The following is a 21,092-nucleotide window of genomic DNA, read 5'->3' on the forward strand; positions in this document are numbered from 1 at the left end:
TACTGTTTCTTGAGGTGGTGTTTCCCCTCTGGTACCCAACAGCTGGGGCAAACTGCCATCTGGAAACCCACTCACTTTCTTTGTCAGAATTTACAGTGTTTGTCCACTGTATTTGTAAGAAATTGGGACTGGCATAGCTGAGAAGCAGTGGCCTGTTTCAGACAAGATGTTATACTGGGGTAGGAAACTGGGGTGGGGAAATTACATCTGGGAACGAATGCTTTCTTTTGGTTTCAGATAGCTTTTTAGGCTCATCTACCCAAGAGGTGCATTGGTTGTCAGATGTGAAATATATTGGCCTTATTTACAGTTCTCCTACCCCGATATAATTTAATATACCATATTTGAGTCTGAGTTCACACATAACTGCAAACTGACTTGCCAAAACAGAAGGAGGAAACAATGAATTAAGTTGAGTATAGGACCACTGTACTCAAGGTCTTTGAAATAAATATGAGCCCCTGTTTGACTTTCTTAACTTTCTACTTGATACAAACAAGTAGACCTAAAATATTGCACCTCTCAGTGCTCCAGCTTTGTCTTCCAATGTAGGTATCCTACTTGGTTAGGGCAGGGCAGTTAATCCATTCTTTACACTTTCACTAGATAATCCTTTGCAGTACAGACATTAGCTGTTAATCCAAAGAAAGTGAAGTGCATTTAAGTGTCATTGAAATAATCAGTTCCAAGGCAATGTGTTTGTAAAGTAAAGTAAACATATGCATGGGAAGGTTATTTAGGATCAGGGTGTGGCATTGCATCTGGTGTCATGAACATGCAAAATTGCAGATATATTCTGAGGACTGTTGATGATAAAGTTACATTTGCTTTTTAAATTGTTACCATGTATTTCCAGTTGGTTATATAAATAAAAAAGTGAAGGTCTAGACTGAACAGAGATGGGTGTAAAAGTTGTATTATACAGAAAATAATGTATACTGCTTACCTGTCTCCCCTGATTTTTATGTTTTTCCTCCCTAGATCGCTTGGTTGAGTCAAATGCTTTGCGAAAAGCAATAGAAACTGTATATGCGGCTTATTTACCTAAAAATACACATCCATTTTTGTACATAAGGTAAAATGTTTTTTCTATGGAGGTTCATGTGACCAGGAAAAAGATAAAAATGCATCTAGGCTGCAATCATATGCACCCAGGGAGTAAGCCCAACTAAACACAGTGGGCCTCACTTTTGAGTAAAAATGGGCAAGATTTTGTTTAACCTCAGTTAAACAAAATTAGCCTTTCTAAGCAGTGATTGCTATCATTTGTTTTTATTAAATAAAAATCAACTACAGTGGTACCTCGGGTTAAGTACTTAATTCGTTCCGGAGGTCCGTACTTAACCTGAACTGTTTTTAACCTGAAGCACCACTTTCGCTAGTGGGGCCTCCTGCTGCCACCACGCAATTTCTGTTCTCATCCTGAAGCAAAGTTCTTAACCCGAGGTATATTTCTGGGTTAGCAGAGTCTGTAACCTGAAGCATATGTAACCCGAGGTACCACTGTACAAATCTAGAGTTTATCATTACCCTAACATGCATGTACATCAAAAATATTCCTAATGTCATTGCAGTATGAGTACTAAGTCATATTTTAGTTTTTTTAATTTCCAGGTGATACAAAAGCTAAATAATCATCAGCTCAATAATAAATAAGAGGCTTGAAATGTTATTTCTCTGCAGTTTTAAAAACTCAAAAGCACTACAAACAAGGATCCAATCTCTGAGAAACACAGATCACCCTAAACTCTGTGGCTGTGGAACTCTGACGTTAACATATAAGAGTGCTGGAGGTGAAATAGTTAAATAAGTTACCCAATCAGAACCCAGGGGGGTGGAGTCAGAGGGACTATAAAACCAGCTCTGGGAGGGGCAAAGGGAGGAGTTTGTTGGGTGGTTGGTGTGGGAGTGAATTGGGATAGAGTTTGTGGGCAGGTTGATTTAGTGTAGCGAGATAAGCTGAGTCAGGAATAGTTAGGGGCTAGGAAAACAAGTAAATATCTGAGAGGTGGTTTAGTGAGTGAGAGCAGGTAGCAGAAGTTATAGGTCTGGATAGGCACCCTATGATTGTAATATCGTTTATTAAACCACACGCTTGTTAAACTGCAATAGATAACAGAAGTTTATGTTCCAATTTAACCCTGTCTGGATTCAGTATTGTATCAGGTAGGGCCTGGGTGGTAGCAGCGAGAAATAAAGTGGTGGCACAGGGATCAATAGACGGTGAAACGTCCGGGGACCCTGTGTGATCGCCACAGGCACCCACTCTATCAAATCTGCTGAATTGCCGTTCTTTTGATTAACTTTGCATGGTGTTCTCAAAATGTCTTGCAGCCTAGAAATAAACCCTCAGAACGTGGATGTGAATGTGCATCCCACAAAGCATGAAGTTCATTTTCTGCATGAAGACAGCATCTTGGAGAGTGTACAGCAACACATAGAGAGCAAATTGTTGGGCTCTAACTCATCAAGGGTATATTTTACACAGGTGAGTGAATCTGAGCATGTCACCGAAAAGGAAAAGGCTAACCAGTCTGCTTTGTTGGTGGTTGCGAGAGTGAGTGCTCTGCATTCAGGATTTGGATTTGTTTTGTCCAATGAAATGTTTTGGATAAGCTGGACTTAACAAAACAAAACGTCATTTTTAGGTGTGTTCTTTAACATAGATTAGTGGTTTACACAAAAAAGGGTCCAAAGACAGACCAGTGCTGCACACAAACAGATAAAGTGGCCTCAGTTGAACCGACAGAAGTTTCATGCCAGGCAAATATGGAATATACTGGTGATGGGACATTTGAAAACCACTGATAAAGGGCATTAACATGATTCTATCTGACAGAAAGGGGATAATGGACAGAATCAATGTTAAGTAGCCAGTTGTGATTCACTTTATATGTGCAAATGGGATAAAGATTTCTGTATGCATTTGGTCTTCAACTAGAAAGCAGTACTCAGAATCATACAGTTGTAGATTTGCAAGGGACCCCAAAGGTCATCTAGGCCAATCCCCTGCAATGCTTTTGTTAGAGCCTCATCACTTGTAAAGAGCAGGCTGTTACGTTTGGCATAATCTGTAATGGCTACTCCACACAGGTAGATTATGTTATAGTTGCAGCTATGTGATGCCCATGAATTGTGCTTATCCGGCTCTCCAACTAGCTTAGAAGGAGACTTGTACAGTTCCAGATACTGAATTGCTTCTCTTTCATCTCTTCCTTTAAGACATTGCTGCCAGGTGTTACTGCCTCTTCCACCGATGTTGTTAAATCAGCAAGTTCTTCAACTAATCAAGGGGGAGACAAGGTCTGTGCCCGTCAGATGGTCCGCACTGATTCCCGGGAACAGAAACTGGATGCTTTTCTTCAGCCAGCAAATAAACCTAGGCCATCTGAACTTTCTGCAGTGACATCCCAGGATAACAACAACAAGCAAAGTTGCAAGGGAACTGGGCTACAAGATGCTGAGATGGAAGACTGCAGTGACTTGAATTCAAGAAATCTAAGAGTAGAAGCTGTGGAGATTGCAGAAGGGTCAACAGAAAGTCAACCAGCACCTCTTGAAGCTCTACCTGCTAGGTATGAGCGATCTCTGTGGAATAGCATTTCTAAGTTAACTACCGTTGATGAGAACTCGGCATCTTCTTCTCCCTCCTCTTTGCTTGGTGACGCTCCTGAATCACAGCACTTTTCTGTCTTTGACATTCTTTTTTGGGGGGAAAGGGTTGCCCCAGGCTGAATTAAGAAGTGTTGTCTTTTTAGTTCTCTTTAACACATTTATCACCTCTTTTTCGGAAATAATAGCACTAAATAAAAACCACACAAACTATCCTCTGTAAAACACTTGGAAATGTTAAAACCAATAGCAGAGTGAAACAATGCCGTATTTTTCGCTCTATAGGATGCACTTTTTCCCCTCCAAAAATGAAGGGGATGTGCGTCCTATGGAGCAAATGCAGATAAGTGCTTGCAGCCCGGGGAGCGCGGCATTGCGCACCCCGGGCTTAGGGCAGCTATCTGCAAGCCTGCGGAGCCCAGCGGGAATTCCTGCCCTGCTATGAAGGATTGCGGATAGCAGCAAGCTCTGGGAGCGATGGCGAGGTTGAGCGCAACCTCGCCTTCACTCCCGGACCTGTTCTGGGGGCTGGGGTCGGGGGAAGCTCAGGCTTCCCCTGCCCCAGCCCCGAGGCTAAAACCGAAGCCAAGACAGCAAGCGGGATCCATCCTGCTCGCTGTCATGGCTTCTTTGCTCTTTGGGGCTCGGGGGGAAATAATTTTTTTCCCCTTTATTCCCCCCCCCCCAAAAAAAGCTAGGTGTGCCCTATGGTCCGGTGCGCTCTATAGAGCGAAAAATACAGTAAATACATCTAGTTAATAAAAAGGACCAGCATAATAGGTTACCTTGGCAGATTAAGACTGGGTCTAGAAGCACTCACTAGCATCTACCGTATTTTTTGCTCTATAAGACTCACTTTCCCTCCTAAAAAGTAAGGGGAAATGTGTGTGCGTCTTATGGAGGGAATGCAGGCTGCACAGCTATCCCAGAAGCCAGAACAGCAAGAGAGATCGCTGCTTTCACTGTGCAGCGAACCCTCTTGCTGTTCTGGCTTCTGGGATTCAGAATATTTTTTTTCTTGTTTTCCTCCTCCAAAAACTAGGTGCGTCTTATAGAGCAAAAAATATGGTATTTCTTCTTGTGGCCAAATTTTGCTGGCATAGTTTAGCTCCATAAGCCTTGGGCAGATTTTCTAGTAAATGTAGCTTTTGAGTGTGAAATGTATTTTTGAATCTACTTAACCAAATACCTGTTTAATTACTCCAGAGTTAATCACAGCACGCTGCTTTGACTTGTATACACGTCAAATAGAACAAAATGCATTTCCTTTTCATATTCCAGAAAGAGGCAGCGAACAAAATGTGATGTGGAAATGGAAGAACAGCAAAAACAGGAAATGACTGCTGCCTGCGTTCCAAGAAGGAGAATTGTGAACCTAACTAGCATAGCAACCCTTCAAGAGGAAATTAGTAATCGGGCACATGCAAGTATGCATGTTCTGCTATTACCGTTGTGTTTCATGTGCAAATTTAGACCCACTAAGATAGCATAACTTGCATTACAGGATTTATAAAAACTATCTCCTATGACAGGAATGCTCTTTATTTTTTTATTTTTACTATACTATGAAATATTAAATTGCACTCAAGGCTAATACTCTGCTAAAAAATCTGCCTGGAAAATCAAAACTTTATATACTAGAGCTAGAGATGTAGGGATAAGGGGGGAAATATGAACAGCACAGAAAGGGTCAGAGTTGGACATGGAGACTAGGCTGCTGCAATTTGTTGATACTGTTTGGAAATAGTCACTCATGAAGTAGGCATTGATTGAGAACACTGTTGGCAGCTGCTCATGACCCATTACATAAGCAGTTCAGAAGAATGGAGCAGAATTCTGCTCTCAGGTCCAGTAAATATTTATTTTGAAGGAAACAAAATAGCTTGCAAATTCTTTATGTGGGTGGCTTCCTTTCAGCTGCTGCTTGTATTGTTCAGAGCAAATTCTTCTGTAATAGAAGCAGCTGAAGTTTAACAGGCATTAAATTAATTAATAGTTGTAGTATGAAGTGGAAGTACTATGGATCCAGTACTCTTTCCTTCATTTTAGTACCTGGACACAGGTAGTTAACACCACTAGGCTACCTGTAGTCTGGCAGCTAGGTCTGGAAAAATATAAACTAGCACCCAGTTTCTAATTTGCCAGCTCAGTTGGTTGGAGGCAACTGAGTTTTAAAGAAAGCTTAAATGGATAAATACATTGGTTAAAATGAAGTTTTTGGATTTAAACAATCTTACAAACTGCTTGAAAGCCAGTTCCTGGTTTGTGGAATGGGCTTCTTGAGATTTTTGGCAGAGTAGCAAGTTCAGTACTCTCAGTAACCGTGTTAACTATCTGGAGTACTTTGGACTATATTGGCCTGAATTCCAAAAGAGGTCTGATATAACTGCTTTGTAATTGCCAAAATATTTATTGGAGGAAACTACTAATTTCTAGCACTTGAAAATTAGTGCACACGGGAACATGTAGGTTTGCTGGAGGAAGCATATTCCAAGGAATTTCACAGAAGGAAAGTACATGCAACTTGTAAGAACAGCATGGGCAGCGATTAAACCGCTTTCCAAAATGCATTTTTTTCTGAGTAAAAAATTGGGTTATATGAAATTGAATAAGAGTTGATATTTGAAGTCCATAATGCTTTAAATATTTTAGTAAATTGAATACAGTGGTACCTCGCAAGACGAAATTAATTCGTTCTGCGAGTTTTTTCGTCTTGTGAAGCACGGATTTTGGAAAATCTTCAAAAATCACCAAAGTCTTCAAAAACCTCAAAAAAGGCTACCACACCGTGTGCTATGAGTTGCTCCTCGAAGTCAAGTCGCAGCTGCACCCCCTGAATGCACGGTTTTAAGAAAAAGGAAACAAACTTGCAAGACAAAGGAAACAAACTTGCAAGACGTTTTCGTCTTGCGAAGCAAGCCCATAGGGAAATCCGTCTTGCGAAGCAACTCAAAAAACGAAAAACTCTTTCGTCTTGCGAGTTTTTCGTCTTACGAGGCATTCGTCTTGCGAGGTACCACTGTAGTTGAGTTCTTAGAGGGAAGGATATTCTTCTGTATTGTACTAAACACAAGTGATTTGGGTTATTTCAGATCTTCAAGAGATGATACGTGATCATTCCTTTGTTGGATGTGTTAACCCTCAGTGGGCGTTGGTGCAGTATCAGACAAAACTGTATCTGCTCAGTACCACAAAACTCAGGTAACAGAACCAAGTTAAATATATTGTTTTAATCAAGACAAATAATATCCAGTAGCTTGAGAAAGGAAGAAAATAATAATCACATTTCCAAATGGAGTAGTGTGGGCTTTGCTGTAGTTTTTAACTTTTTATTACTTTTGGGTCACTGCCCCAAAATAACAGGAACACATGGACAGCTGGAGCTGTGGAGGAACAGTGAGTGAAATCATAGGTCATTAGGACCCTGAAGATATTGTCTGGATTCTAGTCATCAGAGGAAAAAGAGTTGATGAACCTCCCAGAAAGGCTTGAGAGAGATAAACTCTCTCTCTCTCTAGATATATATATGAATATGAGAAGTAGAAAACACAGAGGGTAATATGAGTGGAATCTGTTCCTAGAAGACCAAAGAGTGGTAGATGTCAAAGGGAGTTGTGGGTGCAGCTGGGGTAAGTTGGCCTCACCCTATAGTTTGGGATCATTGCATCTGCTAACAGATGACTTTATAATGTATATTTTGAACTGCTTTGAGTTTTATAAATGGAAATGGGAATGGCAGTTTTTAAAGTGATAAATTTTCTAACCTTATTTGTAATGTAATTGTGTTCGTCTTTTATAATTACTTATACGTATATTGCTTCTTATACCAGCTCCCCTTCATTAATACTTGTAATGTTCTTAAGTTTCATAAGGATTGTAGTCAGTGATGTGTTCTTGCCCTTTGATTAATATTGGATTACATAGGAAGCTGCTGTCTACAGAGTCATTGCTACATCTAGTTCAGTATTGCCTTCATTGAGTGGTAGCTCACCAGACTTTCAGTCTTTCCCAGCTCCTGCCTAGAGATGCCAGGGATTTAACCTGAAATCTTCTGTATAAGAAGCAGCTGCTCTGCCACTGAGCTACAGCCCTTCCCCCTGCATCTGTTCCACTACTGGGAAGCTTATCTGTTTTATTAAACAATGCTGGATATTTTATCATAACTGCTGTGCTCTAGAAAAATACATACTTCCCACTCGTAGCTAAAACCCATAGATTTTAGTTGCCAATGGAATTCCATATTAAGGCTTCCTATTCATTGACAGCATTACAGAGTGGACCATGAGCAAATAGCAAACTCTTTGTTTTTCCTTTCTCAAAGTCAAGAAATGTTCTATCAGATCCTTATCTATGACTTTGGAAACTTCGGCGTTTTAAGATTGTCAGTAAGTATACACTTAAGTTATCTGTCTTATGTATAACTTACTAAGATACAGAGCAGATATTGGGTAGAGCAATCCTACCCAATATCTGGTGGTGGTGCAGGGAGGTTTGTGGTGCAGCCACTTCTGCATCCAGAGCCCTAATATAGTCCTTATTTTATACCAAAACATTTTAGCTGCCATTGATTTCATTATTATCATGGGGCAACAAAATTATTTTCATTAGCCAATGGAAAAAACTAAATTGAATGGGCTGTTGACACGATTGCCCCTGAGCGCCCTCTCCCACTTGGTACAGCCCACTTGGCTCCTTGTGAGGAAGCAAGCTGGGAGATGGTTTGAATGCAAGCGAAAGAAAACTCCAATGGAATGCAACTGAACAGTGGTGAGGGCTCATCACTGAGCCTACTTAGTGGCAGTGAAGGCAGCAATACTTTGCTGCTTCCATTGTATCCTCAATATGCTGTCCAGCAGAGCTTTTCCAGGTAATGTGAGGTCTTTTACAGTCTGGTCCGAAGAAGGTGACAGAACCTAAAATAACTTGCTGTGACTTTGTTTACAAAGCATTTTGAGGATAAAATCACTTGCATCTGCCAGGACTTTGACTTCACTGTTACAGCAGATGAATCTCAAAAGGTGTCCAGAGCATTGTCTAGTCCTGTTGCATTGGATGAGTTTCAGTTAGTAAGGCTTGAGGACATGGACAAGGTGCCTGGATTGGTCACTTACGTGTTGGACTCTTGCCTGCTCTTAGCTGATAAAAGCTAGCAGGGAGGGGACAACTGGCTGGGCCAGGGAGCTGATCAGTGCTTCCATACAAGAGGGGATGGTTCCTGCCTGATTGAAGGAGGCAGTGGTTAAACCACTCCTTGTATTTGGAAAACCTAAGTAATTACTGTCCAGTTGCCAATCTCCTCTACTTGGGCAAGGTCACAGGCCAGATTCAAGTGCTTTGTCTGAATTAGGGGTTGGCTCTGCTTTGCTCTGGTTCCAGTCCTACTTGGGTAGACGTGTCCAGAGGGTGATTCTTGAGGAGCCCCGTGGAACCTTCACTGTAGGGTTCCCCATGGTTTGATTTTATCCCCTTTGCTATTTAACAATGAAACCGCTGAGTGGGGTCAGTGGGCTGGATATGTTGTCAGCGATATGCTGATGACACACGACTCTACTTCCTCTTTACTTCTGCAGGCAGTGGATGTGCTGGACTGTTGTCGTGCCTCAGTAATGGACTAGATGAGAACCAACAAACTGAAGCTCAATCCAAATAAACTAAAACACTATTAGTAGGTGGTTCCCTAGACCGGATGGATGGGAGGTGGCATCCTCTTGATAGGGTTACAGTCCTTTTAAAGAAGCAGATACTTCTCCATTCCCCAAGCTATATGTAATTGTGGAAAAGTCAGATGGGTGCATGAATGACAGGTAATGATTTGTGCTATTTTTTTTTGTAAATGTAGGAACCAGCTCCACTCTATGATCTAGCTATGCTAGCCCTGGAGAATGATGAAAGTGGTTGGACAGAAGATGATGGCCCAAAGGAAGGCCTCGCTGAATACATTGTTGACTTTCTAACGAAGAAGAGTGCCATGCTGAAAGACTATTTCTCTCTTGAAATTGATGAAGTAACTACCTTTTTCTATCCTGGGGTGGTTTAATCGTTACCTGCTGTACTGTGCATTTTACAAAATCCATTGAGTAGAGAGCAAGATTGAATTATCAGATGATTTTAAGAAGATATGAACAAGCACTCTAATCCACCTACAAGCAACAGCTTCACTCCTCATTTCATGCAAACCAAAACGTATTCCGTTAAATATAGCTTCCTATTCTGTCTGAACCAAGAAACTATGCCTTAATGCTAGGATAACAGTGGTTTAGAGTTGGATGAATATCTTAGTTTTATTGGAAGCCCTTAACTACTGTTTCCCAGAATGGAGGTAACACAGAGCTATTGTTCTGTAAATTCTTCCAGATGTCTTCACTTTTAGCAAATTGGCTGCACGTGAGAAAATAAGACTTGATCGTATCTCTGATTATTCATCTGAGTAATGATCACCTGAATGCTGTCAATAAATAGAGAAACTATATAAGTAGCAGTTTTGGGCCACTGGGGAGGAGTGGGGATACAAAAGCTACAGAAAAGCAATAAATTTATTATTACCAAACAGAAAGGCAGAAAGTAGTAGTATGCCACACCAGCTGAGCCAAAATCTTTTTTGTTTTATGTATGAATTTTGTTTACCTTGGTAAAGGATACAGATAAATAAAACAGGATACTATGCTAGTTCCAAAGAACAGAAAATACAAAAAATGTCACAAGCAGACAGCAGGTAGATTTTGCCATGTTTGTAGTCCTTGGCTTAGGAACCCAATATTGATGTATACATAGGAGAATAAGCATCACAATAATGGAGAAACATTCTATTTACAGATGGGAAATCTTACAGGACTACCACTCCTGATAGATAATTACGTCCCTCCACTGGAAGGGCTGCCTATGTTTGTCCTTCGTTTGGCCACAGAGGTATGTCAATATTCAGCATGAAGTAGTGAAGCCATATTCACATAGATTTATTTCATTTTGACTAATGCAGTTGGGTCAGTCTTAGGTACTTGCTTAGTCACATTCCTTTTTCTCACAGAAACTCATTTTTTGTTCAGTCTAAAGTGAAACTCATGTGCTTATGCTAGCTGCAAAAAAAATTGAGTAACAGTTCTGCATTAAGGAGATTTTCTGTCCTGATCAATTGAGCCAATACTAGTTGCCTACAAGAGCGCTGCTGAAAACTTCCTCCTATGTGACTGATCTTTGCCTCCCACTCCACATTAGATTTTCGTATGTAGAAATAGCTGCAATTGGATATGTAACTGCTGTAGGCTTACTGTATTTATTGAAGTTACATTTTCTTTTCCAGGTAAACTGGGATGAAGAAAAGGAATGTTTTGATACCTTGAGTAAAGAATGTGCCATGTTCTACTCCATTAGAAAACAGTATATAATGGAAGACTCTGATCTCACTACTCAACAGGTACAGTCTTCATCTGTTATTTTTCCCTGTATCAAAACTACATTCTGAAATCTTGCATTTAGGGCTGGGAATGTAAAGAGTGAGTTGAAGGCAGTACTACAGGCAAAAGAGTTGAAGAGGACTACCTCCCTCATGAAACCAAAGTACTTTAGGCCAACTGAGTGGCACAAGTACAGCCTTAGTGGCAGCCACCTTTCCCCGTCAATGGGGGAATTTTAGAAAATGTGGGTGATAGATAAATTAGTGCATATTTTAAATATACTGGATCTCTCACTGCCAATGCTGGGGAGAGCACTATGAGCTCTGAGGGCACCTTGTATGGAGGGATGTAAATGCTGCTACCAATCCCCGTTATCGTTTAGGTTGGATCAGGTTAACAAAAGTAGCATCTCTAATAGGCAAAGATCCTTACATGGCAGAGCTTTGCCCTTATCAAGATCACAAGAGTATATTAGGGGAAATTAGTCTCAATCCCTGGGACAACAGTGGCAGGTCATGCTCTCGCATTCTGAGGTGGAGAAAGGACAGCTAAAGGTAAAGGATCCCTGGACAGTTAAGTCCAGTCACACTTGACCATGGGGTGTGGCATATATCTTGCTTCAGGCCGAGGGAGCTGGCACTTGTCCGCAGACAGCTTTTTGGGTCGTGGCCAGCATTGACTAAACTGCTTCTGGTGCAGCGGGAAACCGTGACAAGTGCCAGAGCGCACGGAAACACCATTTACCTCCCTACTGCAGTGGTACCTATTTATCTACTTGGGTCACTATGCTTTCAAACTGCTAGGTTAGCAGGAGCTGGGAGAGAGCAACAGGAGCTCAACCCGTCATGCTGACTTAAACTGCCGATCTTCCGATTGGCAAGCCGAAGGACAGCAAGTACTGTGAAGGTCACAGATTTCAGTCTATATTCGTCCTTAGTTATAAGCCAAGTGCTACCCAAGGAGATGGAGTTCCTTCACTGAGACAGTCATTGCCGTTAGCAGAATGATCAAGCAAGGGTTCCAAACAGAAAAGTATAGGTGTCATCAGGAAGAGTGATGCTCAGAAGTGGTTTACCAGAGTTGTGGCACATAAGAATGAATAATCCTTTCAGAACAATTAAGCCTCATGTTAATGGTGCAGGACTCTGACCATTTCTTCTTTTGGTATAAATTTCACAAGCTGATTGAGCAGTAGATAGGGAAACAAATAAATACATAGAACTCTAAAAGGAGGTGATGCATTAGCCACAGAATTATTGAACACGACATTAGTATTTACTAAAACCTTAGTCAAACTGCTTTATTTAAACTTCTTTGCAGGCTGAAGACTCTGGAGCTGGTAAGAGATCATGGAAATGGACAGTGGAACATGTGCTTTATAAAGTTCTTCGGACATACCTTTTGCCTCCTAAAAACTTCACAGAAGATGGCAGCATTTTGCAGCTTGCTAATTTACCAGACTTGTACAAAGTGTTTGAAAGATGTTGAACACAGACATATATCAGTACCTATTACACAGCTTTCCCTGCAGTGCTGCTGTTATCACTGAGAATTGTAGAAGTGACTGAATTGCAGACCAGGAAGTGTTCAACTTTACAAGACGTCAGAATACACAACTTTTGTATAGGATGACTAGCAAATACCAAAGCTTCCACCTGTGGCTGAAAAGTGGACAAGGTAGCCAGTTCAGAGTTCTGTAGACAAAGGTATGGAGCCATCTTCACTTTATCTTATAAGCTAATAATGAATTAGGTAGGTCCATTTGGGGATGGATTGGATAAATATAAAAATCTGACAGCAGTATCCTTAAATGTGAGTCATCCAGGACTAGAAGAGGTTACCATATTAAAACTGAGGAATTACCATCTTTGCTTCTGAATGCAAGAAACAAGGTGAGGGGGCAGGAAATGCTCAAAGCGCCTACCTGTATAAGGGCTAGATAACAGCAGACTAATGTTTCTGTGAATTGGTCAATTAATCTATGTGAACCCAAAAACAATGTAACAAGCTCTAGACATTTGGCAAATCTGCAACTGTTGCTTGAACACACTTAGCCTCTTATAAAAAGGTTAGCCACATCCACGGTCAGTTGCAAAGTAAGGTAGCTAACCTGTGTTACAATTTCATAATATGTAGTGCAGCTGTTTGTGTCACACATTTTGTTTTTAAGTTAACACTGCAAATGCTTAACAAAATGAAAAGTTGCTAACTAAAGTAAAAATATACCCAGACACATTCAGTGTTCATTTTGTTAAGCAAATTGTCCATTTATTGTTTATATCCTTCACCACATTTCTCCTACCCACCCAGTGTTCCACTCCACGCTTGAGCAGCTGCCAACACCAGGTTTACAATGTACAGCAAAACGTAAGTCACCACTCTTAACATAAAGAGTAGTTACGAATAGTACTTTAGGAAGTCTAAACTCAGGTTGTGCATCACCCATGCAATAAAGCAAATTTTATACAGTCATTTCTATTTTATATAAATTTAAATATTTTACAAAAGTGTTTTCCATCAAAATGTATAAAGTTTAGCAAACATAGAACCCCCAAAGGTATCTTAAAATAAATGTTATGATTCCAAAGGTTATCTTAATCATTGACGTCTACATTGCACCATATAGAAGGCACTTGTGCCATGTGATGTCTTCAGCACATAATTGGTTAATTTGTAATGCAGCATTCACTTGAATTCATGCAGTTGTCTCCAAGCACCAAGCGTTATTAAAGCAGTGGAAGAGAGTTTCAATGAATACATTTGCTTTCACAATTGTGAAATAACAGCATTGGGCTCGAGAAGACTCTAGAATTAAGCTGCAAAACTCATTCGCATAAAAATTCAGAGGTTTTTTTTTTCATCCACTCGTTACAAAATATTTGCCACTTAATTATGAAACTAAAACTCATTGAACAACTCAATGTTCAATGCTTGTGCCAAAGAAAGTCTGTATTAAAACAAGCTAGGGACAAGTTTTCAAGGAGCAGTGCAATTTTTTAAACTTTCTTTCTACTGTTGAGATAGGAGTGCAGTTCTGTTTGCCTTCATTTTCTCCAACCGTTTTACTAAGTGGCTGTTGGTCATCTCCATCTCTTCTATCCTGTCCAATGCTGTTCTTAACTGAAAAGAAAAAGCCAATACCTTGTAAGTGCAACAGTTTGAGAGGACTAAAGAATTTTAAATCAAGCCAATGCAGTTTCAAAAAGCACAGGAAAAACTAAAACTTTAGTGGAGCTTTGGTGTAGTTTAAAAACATGTTTACACAATGAAGGTCCGGAGGCCATGTAGTTACTTGAAAACAACCCATCTAGAAACAGAATTTCCACTCTGCCAGTTTGACTAAATTACTGGTAGGTAATTTGAATCCCCAAAAAGGTAGGTGGATAAACTGGATCTAAAGCAGTTATGTAGAACCTGAAAGGATATCTTAACCGCAAAGAGGGGCTTAGAGGTAAGCGCAGAACCTTCCACCTGCCTCATCACTTCTCCAAGCTATGATTGATTATGGTATCAAACCCCAGTAGAGAGGAAAGCTCTAAGAAGGGAAGGGGAGCACAGCCACTTTTAACATTGGGACACATTTTCTCAATTCATTAAAGCACACACAGGTTTAAAAAAGCAATCGGTTGTGATTTTCAGTCTTTAGTATTTTTTTCCACCAGAGAACGCCCTAGCTATTGTTTAATAACAAGCCATCGTACATGAGTATGCAGTAACGACATTCTGATTTTAAACATAGGGAAGCATACTGCAACAGCATAAGATTGATCTCTATATATAGTTCCTCAGTAACCTCTTAACTTTTTTTTTAATGTAACAGTCCAAAAAATCCCACATGTTAATCTCTGTGCTCACCATTCTCGTTTCCAGAGACAGTCAACAGGTAGAATAGTTTAAAGACTTTGATATAAATATAACATCACCCCATCTTTAAATGTTATTGCCTCCTATATTTAAATTCTTAGAACTTTTTCACACTGTGTGAAAGAGACAATTACCTCTCGCTGAAGTTTTCTCTTTTCTGCTTTGAGTTCATCTTCTACTTTTTCTGCATTCTCAGCAGCAGTTTTGTATCGTACTACTTGTCCTTCAAGTCTTACAACCTAAAAGATCAAACAGGTTTAAAGCAATGATTCACTCATGTTCCCATATACTAGGAATGCCCCGTTTATCTGTGACCTTCCTTTATATAGCACTTAAAAGGCACAAAACATGTCACCTTTACTGCCTTCCTTGAGGCAGCCAACTATCATTGCTGTATTTAAACTATCATGTCTTAGCTTCATCAGCTGACTTTTGAACAAGCCTGCTTGACGTCTTCATGCGAGTGAACAAGGCAGGAGAGTCTTCAGTTAAACTATGGCTCCCTATTGTGTCAAACATGCCAGAATATTAAGCCAACAGCTTAATATCATGGGCTTGTTCACAAGGCATTAATCATAAAACTTAGGAAATCAGGTAATGATTGTCTGAATGTGGCCAGTATGTGCTGAATGGTAATGCTTCAAAAATCTTACAGGATACCAATGAATTTATGTGAGCGGTGAGACTAGGCTCAACTCTACCAAGCACTTTTATAAGAATAATTTTGTTATTTGTACCCCACTCATCCATGTGGCTTGTCCCAGCCACTCTGAGCAGCTTCCCACAAATATAAAAGCACCAAACATTAAAAACATCACTTTTACAAGGCTGTAAAAGCCTTATTTTTAAAATGTGTACCTGTTCCCCCACAAATTTTCACATGCACTATATAGCTGTGTTTTCATTTTGTTAGCTTAGAAGTTCACACCCACCAACTCATATACCTAATAGCTCTGGTCCTCTGAAAGGATGAAACCCACATTCAGGGACAAATTCTCTATAGGAGCATGAAGCCCTCAAGATAATTTGCCACATTGGCTCTACTAAATTATGATGTGGAGGACATAGTTTCTGCAATCTATTACACAAGAGCATAATACATGTATGTGGTATCAAAAAAAGTTTAGGAAATACGTATAACAAAAAGGTACCTACATTTTGTTCCAGAGTAGTTATATCTTGTTCAGCTTTTGAAAGCTTAAACTTGAATTCACTTATTTGTCTGTTGGCATCTCCTAGACACAAGAAAATTAAGCATTTAATGGCTGTCAACTGAACATTTAAATCAAATGTCAGTGAAGATTATATTTTTCTGCTTTGGCTAAAATAGGATAGGAAATGTTGGACGTACCTGTACAATTTGTTATTTGATGAAAGGATAGTACATAGTACATAAAACAGACTTTTTTGAGGAGTAAATCCCCTATGGGTTTTTATCCCTCAAAATCTAAAGAGCTCAAGAGTTTTAGCCAATCATTTTATTGAAATAAAACACAGCATCCCTGGATAATGGGCTCTTGGTTTTGAGTGTAGTGATGGGTTGGTGATTAGAAAATATAGTCAACTGGTTACACAAGGATCAAGAATATTTAAAATATTAGATGTCTGCCAAGGTGCTGGGTTTGTCCTTGCTTGCTGAAGGGCTTGTGGGTGGGGTATAAGCAGTCCTTCGGAAGTTTGAGGGTCAACTTCTTTAAGACGTGATCTGAGAAAAGTTGTAACAGGTTACCCTTTTGCAGAAATTAATCTGGAGAGTTTCTTTCCTAAATCATACCTCATCCAGCATGTGTTGTAAGTCCTGCTAAAGGATGCTACTTTCAGAGAGAATGAATGGGGATGGTAGTAAAATAAATTTTACTGAGAGTAGACCCACCTTAGTTGTGTTCATCAATTTCAATAGGTCTGCTCTGAGTAAAATGTAGTTAAAAGCCACCCAAGGAGCCCTCATTGGTACTAGCTCTTAAATGAAATATTTCCTCAACTGTGGTCTTCTGTTAAACCTCCTGAACCTATTTCCTTCTACCACTGTAGATCTTCACTCTTGAAACCCTATCTCATTTAAGGTAACTATATCAGGTCCAAGTGCATTGTGGGGAGTGTGCGCTAAAGTACAGTGGTACCTCGGGTTAAGTACTTAATTCGTTCCGGAGGTCTGCTCTTAACCTGAAACTATTCTTAACCTGAAGCACCACTTTAGCTAATGGGGCCTCTCGCTTCTGCCGTGCGATTTCTGTTCTCATCTTGAAGCAAAGTTCTTAACCCGAGGTACTATTTCTGAGTTAGCGGAGTCTGTAACCTGAAACGTATGTAACCCGAGGTACCACTGTAAAATGAAAAGGGATGTTTCCTAACAAAAGGCAAAATGATTTTGAATACAAATAAACATTTTCAAATTCAAATGGCTAGATTACACTCCAAATCTACTAAAAGTACCTAGCACTGTATAATTTCACTAGGGTCCAAAGATTACTTCATTCAACAATTCATAGAATTGGAAGGGACCACGAGGCTCATCTAGTCCAACTACCTGCAATACAGAAATCATTTGCCCCCTGTGGAGCTTGAACCCAATGACCCTAAAATTAAGAGTCTCATGTTTCACTGACTGAGCTGTACCTACTATATATGAATAAGTGGGTACAGATGACAATATACACAGCAGACATGTAAAGATGACACACACCATGTGTACACATTGTAGGAAATTCACTGCCTTCTGGGTTCAGGGTGTGCATATATGACCAACTGCAATCTTCACATTACAAACATGTAGATAAAATGTATTGTGTGATGCAGGATTCACTTAAAGCCATTGGAAGATGAAATTCAACTTGCAGGTCTCAACTTCAGTAATTCATTACTGAACAATAATCTTATTCTACAAAATATGTTTTTATTTCTCCTTTTGCTTCCGTCTACTACATCACTTTGTGATGTACAAATTTTGTTGAACAATAATCCAAAAATTTCATGGGAAATGATCAGAGATTCTTGGTCCCACTCTTGAGCAATGCAGAGACACAGGGTTCCCTGCTTTAGCCATGGGACTACAAGGTCTGCAAACCTCTAGACCAGGGGTTGTCAACCTGGTCCCTACTGCCCACTAGTGGGCGTTTCAGGATTCTAGGTGGGTGGGAGGGGGTTCTATAGCAAAAGCTGAATCCTTCCATCGAGTACTAGTGGGCGGTAAGGAAATTTGACCATCAAGAAAGATGCATTAATGGGCAATAGGTATAAAAAGATTCACTACCCCTGCTTTATAGGAACGCGGGTGGTGCTGTGCGTTAAACCACAGAACCTAGGACTTGCTGATCAGAAGGTCGGCAGTTTGAATCCCCGCTCCCGTTGCTCGGTCCCTGCTCCTGCCAACCTAGCAGTTCAAAAGCATGTCAAAGTGCAAGTAGATAAATAGGTACCACTCCGGTGGGAAGGTAAACGGCGTTTCCGTGCACTGCTCTGGTTCGCCAGAAGCGGCTTAGTCATGCTGGCCACATGACCCAGAAGCTGTATGCCGGCTCCCTCGGCCAATAAAGCAAGATGAGCACCGCAACCCCAGAGTCAGTCACGACTGGACCTAATGGTCAGGGGTCCCTTTACCTTTTACCCCTGCTCTAGGTGTTTCTGAAATGATGTTCTGCACAAATGCAGATCCCATATGTGTAACTGCAGAGAAACCGCAATCTAAGTGTTCCTACTCTCATTTAATTTTCTCAAAATCTGTGTAGCAGCTTAAGCAAGAAGATTAATCCAACGAATTCCAGGAATTTAAGCCAAGGTCGCCTTATGCTCCCATCTACTGCATTTTACTGTATTCTATATATTTTATATTTTGCTATTTATGTGGGATGTGCCAACAGAAAAACGTTCAGGCATGAATGTTCCTACCGTGTGCACTCTTCAAAGTAGAAATGCCATACGGAATTGAAGGGTGAAAATATACATACTCTGCATTTCAATAAACTGCAAATCTGAACCGTTTTCCAATCCCGTTAAATTAGTACTTGTGCCATCATTTCCAGAGGATTTCTGCCGTTCTTCCTCCAACTGTAATTTCATTTTTTTAATCTGAAATGAAAATATAGCATTCTGTGAGTAGTTCAATATTATGTCTATTTACGCTTGATAAGGTGTATTACTGGCATTTACAACCATTTTTTTTATGGTCATTGTATACTGCTCCCAGAAGCAGTTCACAGTAACTATTTTTAACCTAAAATAATTGCACGGTATGTGTCGGTGGCACTGTGGGTTAAACCACAGAGCCTAGGGCTTGCCGATCAGAAGGTCGGTGGTTTGATCGAATACCTGTGACAGGGTGAGCTGATCAGAAGGTCGGTGGTTCAAATCCCCACGATGGGGTGAGCTCCCATTGCTCAGTCCCTGCTCCTGCCCACCTAGCAGTTTGAAAGCACGTCCAAGTGCAAGTAGATAAATAGGTACCGCTCCGGTGGGAAGGTAAACGGCGTTTCCGTGCGCTGTTCTGGTTCGCCAGAAGCGGCTTAGTCATGCTGGCCACATGACCCGGAAGCTGTGCGCCGGCTCCCTCGGCCAGTAAAGCGAAATGAGCGCTGCCACCCCAGAGTCGTCCACAACTGGACCTAATGGTCAGGGGTCCCTTTACCTTTATGTGTCGGAACAAGGTTATTAGAATGCTACTGCTATTCCAAGAGAATAGCAACTTAGTTGTGGATATGTGTGAAGAATGGACTTCTTTAAATAATAATATCACAGGTTTCCACCAGTAGCAATGAATGACCTTAAGTGACCAACATTCAACAGCAAGGAAATATCGAGACAGTTTTTCAGTGGGGTGGAAAGAGAATCCTAGTGACAGACAAATGCTACAAGCACTTCTAATTTCAGGGTTGTTGTTTGCTTAAGTATATATTTTCTAGTTTAAGTCTCAGGGTTTGGAGTACATCGTTCTCATGACATTAAGATTGTAACATTAATTTATTCTTTGGAGCATGAGGCAAAGCTATGAAAGTACATGCAATCCCTGAAGGTCTGCAAGAAACATTAAGCATGAAGTTTTTCAGTAGCAAGCAGTGTTGCTCAAGCACACCAAGGGCCTGGTACTGTTTAATAATTTTCCCCAAATTGAAAAGAGTCTGAGCCTGAGCCGTTCAATCACTTTTCGGTTGCAGGAAGGGGAGAGAGACTTTACCTGTGACAATAGCTCTTCTTTTTCTCCCGCTAGCTTTCGTAGCCTAACATCTAAAAGAAACAAACAATTCAGTTAGAAAATTCCAATTCCAATTCCTTCCATTGGAAGCTTAGCAAAACAAAAAAGGTTAAAAGGAAGAACTCTCTTGGATGAACAGAATTTCATTTGAAATTTCATTAAGAAACAGCAAGGTCAGTAAGAAGAACTTCAAAAAGTGTAAAATTGTGTATTAAGTTTTTTTTAAAATGATACTTATTTGGACCTAAGAGACTTGCTTTCAAGAATGAAGGATTGGACATACTACAATTGAATAGCAACTAAACTAACAATTCCATATTTGGTACTTTTCACATGATAGCTGAAAGTATGACAATGACTCTTTTTAAAGACATAGACCCTAGCACACAGTGCTGTAATGTCCTGTATAATTGTTGCTTTTTGCACACATTTTGAATTCTGACATTCATTTCCACATGATACTGCTTTATTTATCTTTTTAATAAGCTATATAGGTACACACAGTGCATCTATAAATACCATACCATCTCTGAACAGATTCCAAGACTGCTGCAACTATGTAATTCACACAGAACTAATAGTTCCATCTATTCTAAGACAAGTAAAACTCTTTACAAATGTGGGAGGGGGCCTAAGCTACTCGATTCTTATCTATACACACTGAAAATGAAAGTCAACATTCTGAAGAAAGTGGTTCTCTGTAAATTTACCTAGTGGTCCTTCTCCTGCGGATTCCAAGACCTGAGCAGCTTCTTGCGATACAACGGTTATTGAACCAACTACTGGTTCATGGTTGACATCACCATTTGGAGTGCCATCTGGGATGATAACTAATCCATGCTTCTGGAAAAAAAACAAGATAAACATAAGCTTCTCTTAGAGACTGTTAATTGGTGAACGCTTTGTTCAGTAGACGCTGCAAGAAGCAGCAGCACCACTGCTCCTGTTCATGCTTTAGCTTCAGTGGAAAAGGGGCATGCTGAAGTAATGATATGTCCCTCTCCAACACACTGACTATGGCTTCATCCAGCAGTCGACAT

The 21,092-nt window shown here is 40.3% G+C and overlaps 2 protein-coding genes across 16 annotated transcripts in view; one reads left to right on the forward strand and one right to left on the reverse strand.

The window, feature by feature from the left end:
* Positions 1–13,475, forward strand: part of MLH1 (mutL homolog 1) — a 33,608-nt gene extending 20,133 nt beyond the window's left edge. For 2 of the 4 annotated variants that reach the window (XM_081834773.1, XM_081834774.1), the window contains 10 exons: positions 982–1,075; positions 2,335–2,488; positions 3,223–3,575; positions 4,894–5,039; positions 6,705–6,813; positions 7,934–7,997; positions 9,452–9,616; positions 10,426–10,518; positions 10,910–11,023; positions 12,324–13,238. In XM_081834773.1, coding sequence (XP_081690899.1) covers positions 982–1,075; positions 2,335–2,488; positions 3,223–3,575; positions 4,894–5,039; positions 6,705–6,813; positions 7,934–7,997; positions 9,452–9,616; positions 10,426–10,518; positions 10,910–11,023; positions 12,324–12,491 — 1,460 coding nt within the window. In that variant the 3' untranslated portion in view covers positions 12,492–13,238. Of the gene's footprint in view, positions 1–981; positions 1,076–2,334; positions 2,489–3,222; positions 3,576–4,893; positions 5,040–6,704; positions 6,814–7,933; positions 7,998–9,451; positions 9,617–10,425; positions 10,519–10,909; positions 11,024–12,323; positions 13,239–13,313 lie in introns of those variants that run through there. The other 2 variants (XR_014150230.1, XR_014150231.1) reach the window with 2 other exon arrangements.
* The window catches only part of LRRFIP2 (LRR binding FLII interacting protein 2), a 50,413-nt gene continuing 42,566 nt past the window's right edge, over positions 13,246–21,092 (reverse strand). For all 12 annotated transcript variants that reach the window (XM_081834783.1, XM_081834781.1, XM_081834780.1 and 9 more), the window contains 6 exons: positions 20,763–20,895; positions 20,035–20,084; positions 18,812–18,932; positions 16,023–16,102; positions 15,002–15,106; positions 13,246–14,123 (listed from right to left, as the gene is read on the reverse strand). In XM_081834783.1, coding sequence (XP_081690909.1) covers positions 14,013–14,123; positions 15,002–15,106; positions 16,023–16,102; positions 18,812–18,932; positions 20,035–20,084; positions 20,763–20,895 — 600 coding nt within the window. In that variant the 3' untranslated portion in view covers positions 13,246–14,012. The remainder of the gene's footprint in view (positions 14,124–15,001; positions 15,107–16,022; positions 16,103–18,811; positions 18,933–20,034; positions 20,085–20,762; positions 20,896–21,092) is intronic.

Source organism: Podarcis erhardii, assembly GCF_964252035.2.
Source record: "Podarcis erhardii genome assembly, chromosome: 12".
NCBI classification, from domain to species: Eukaryota; Metazoa; Chordata; class Lepidosauria; order Squamata; family Lacertidae; genus Podarcis; species Podarcis erhardii.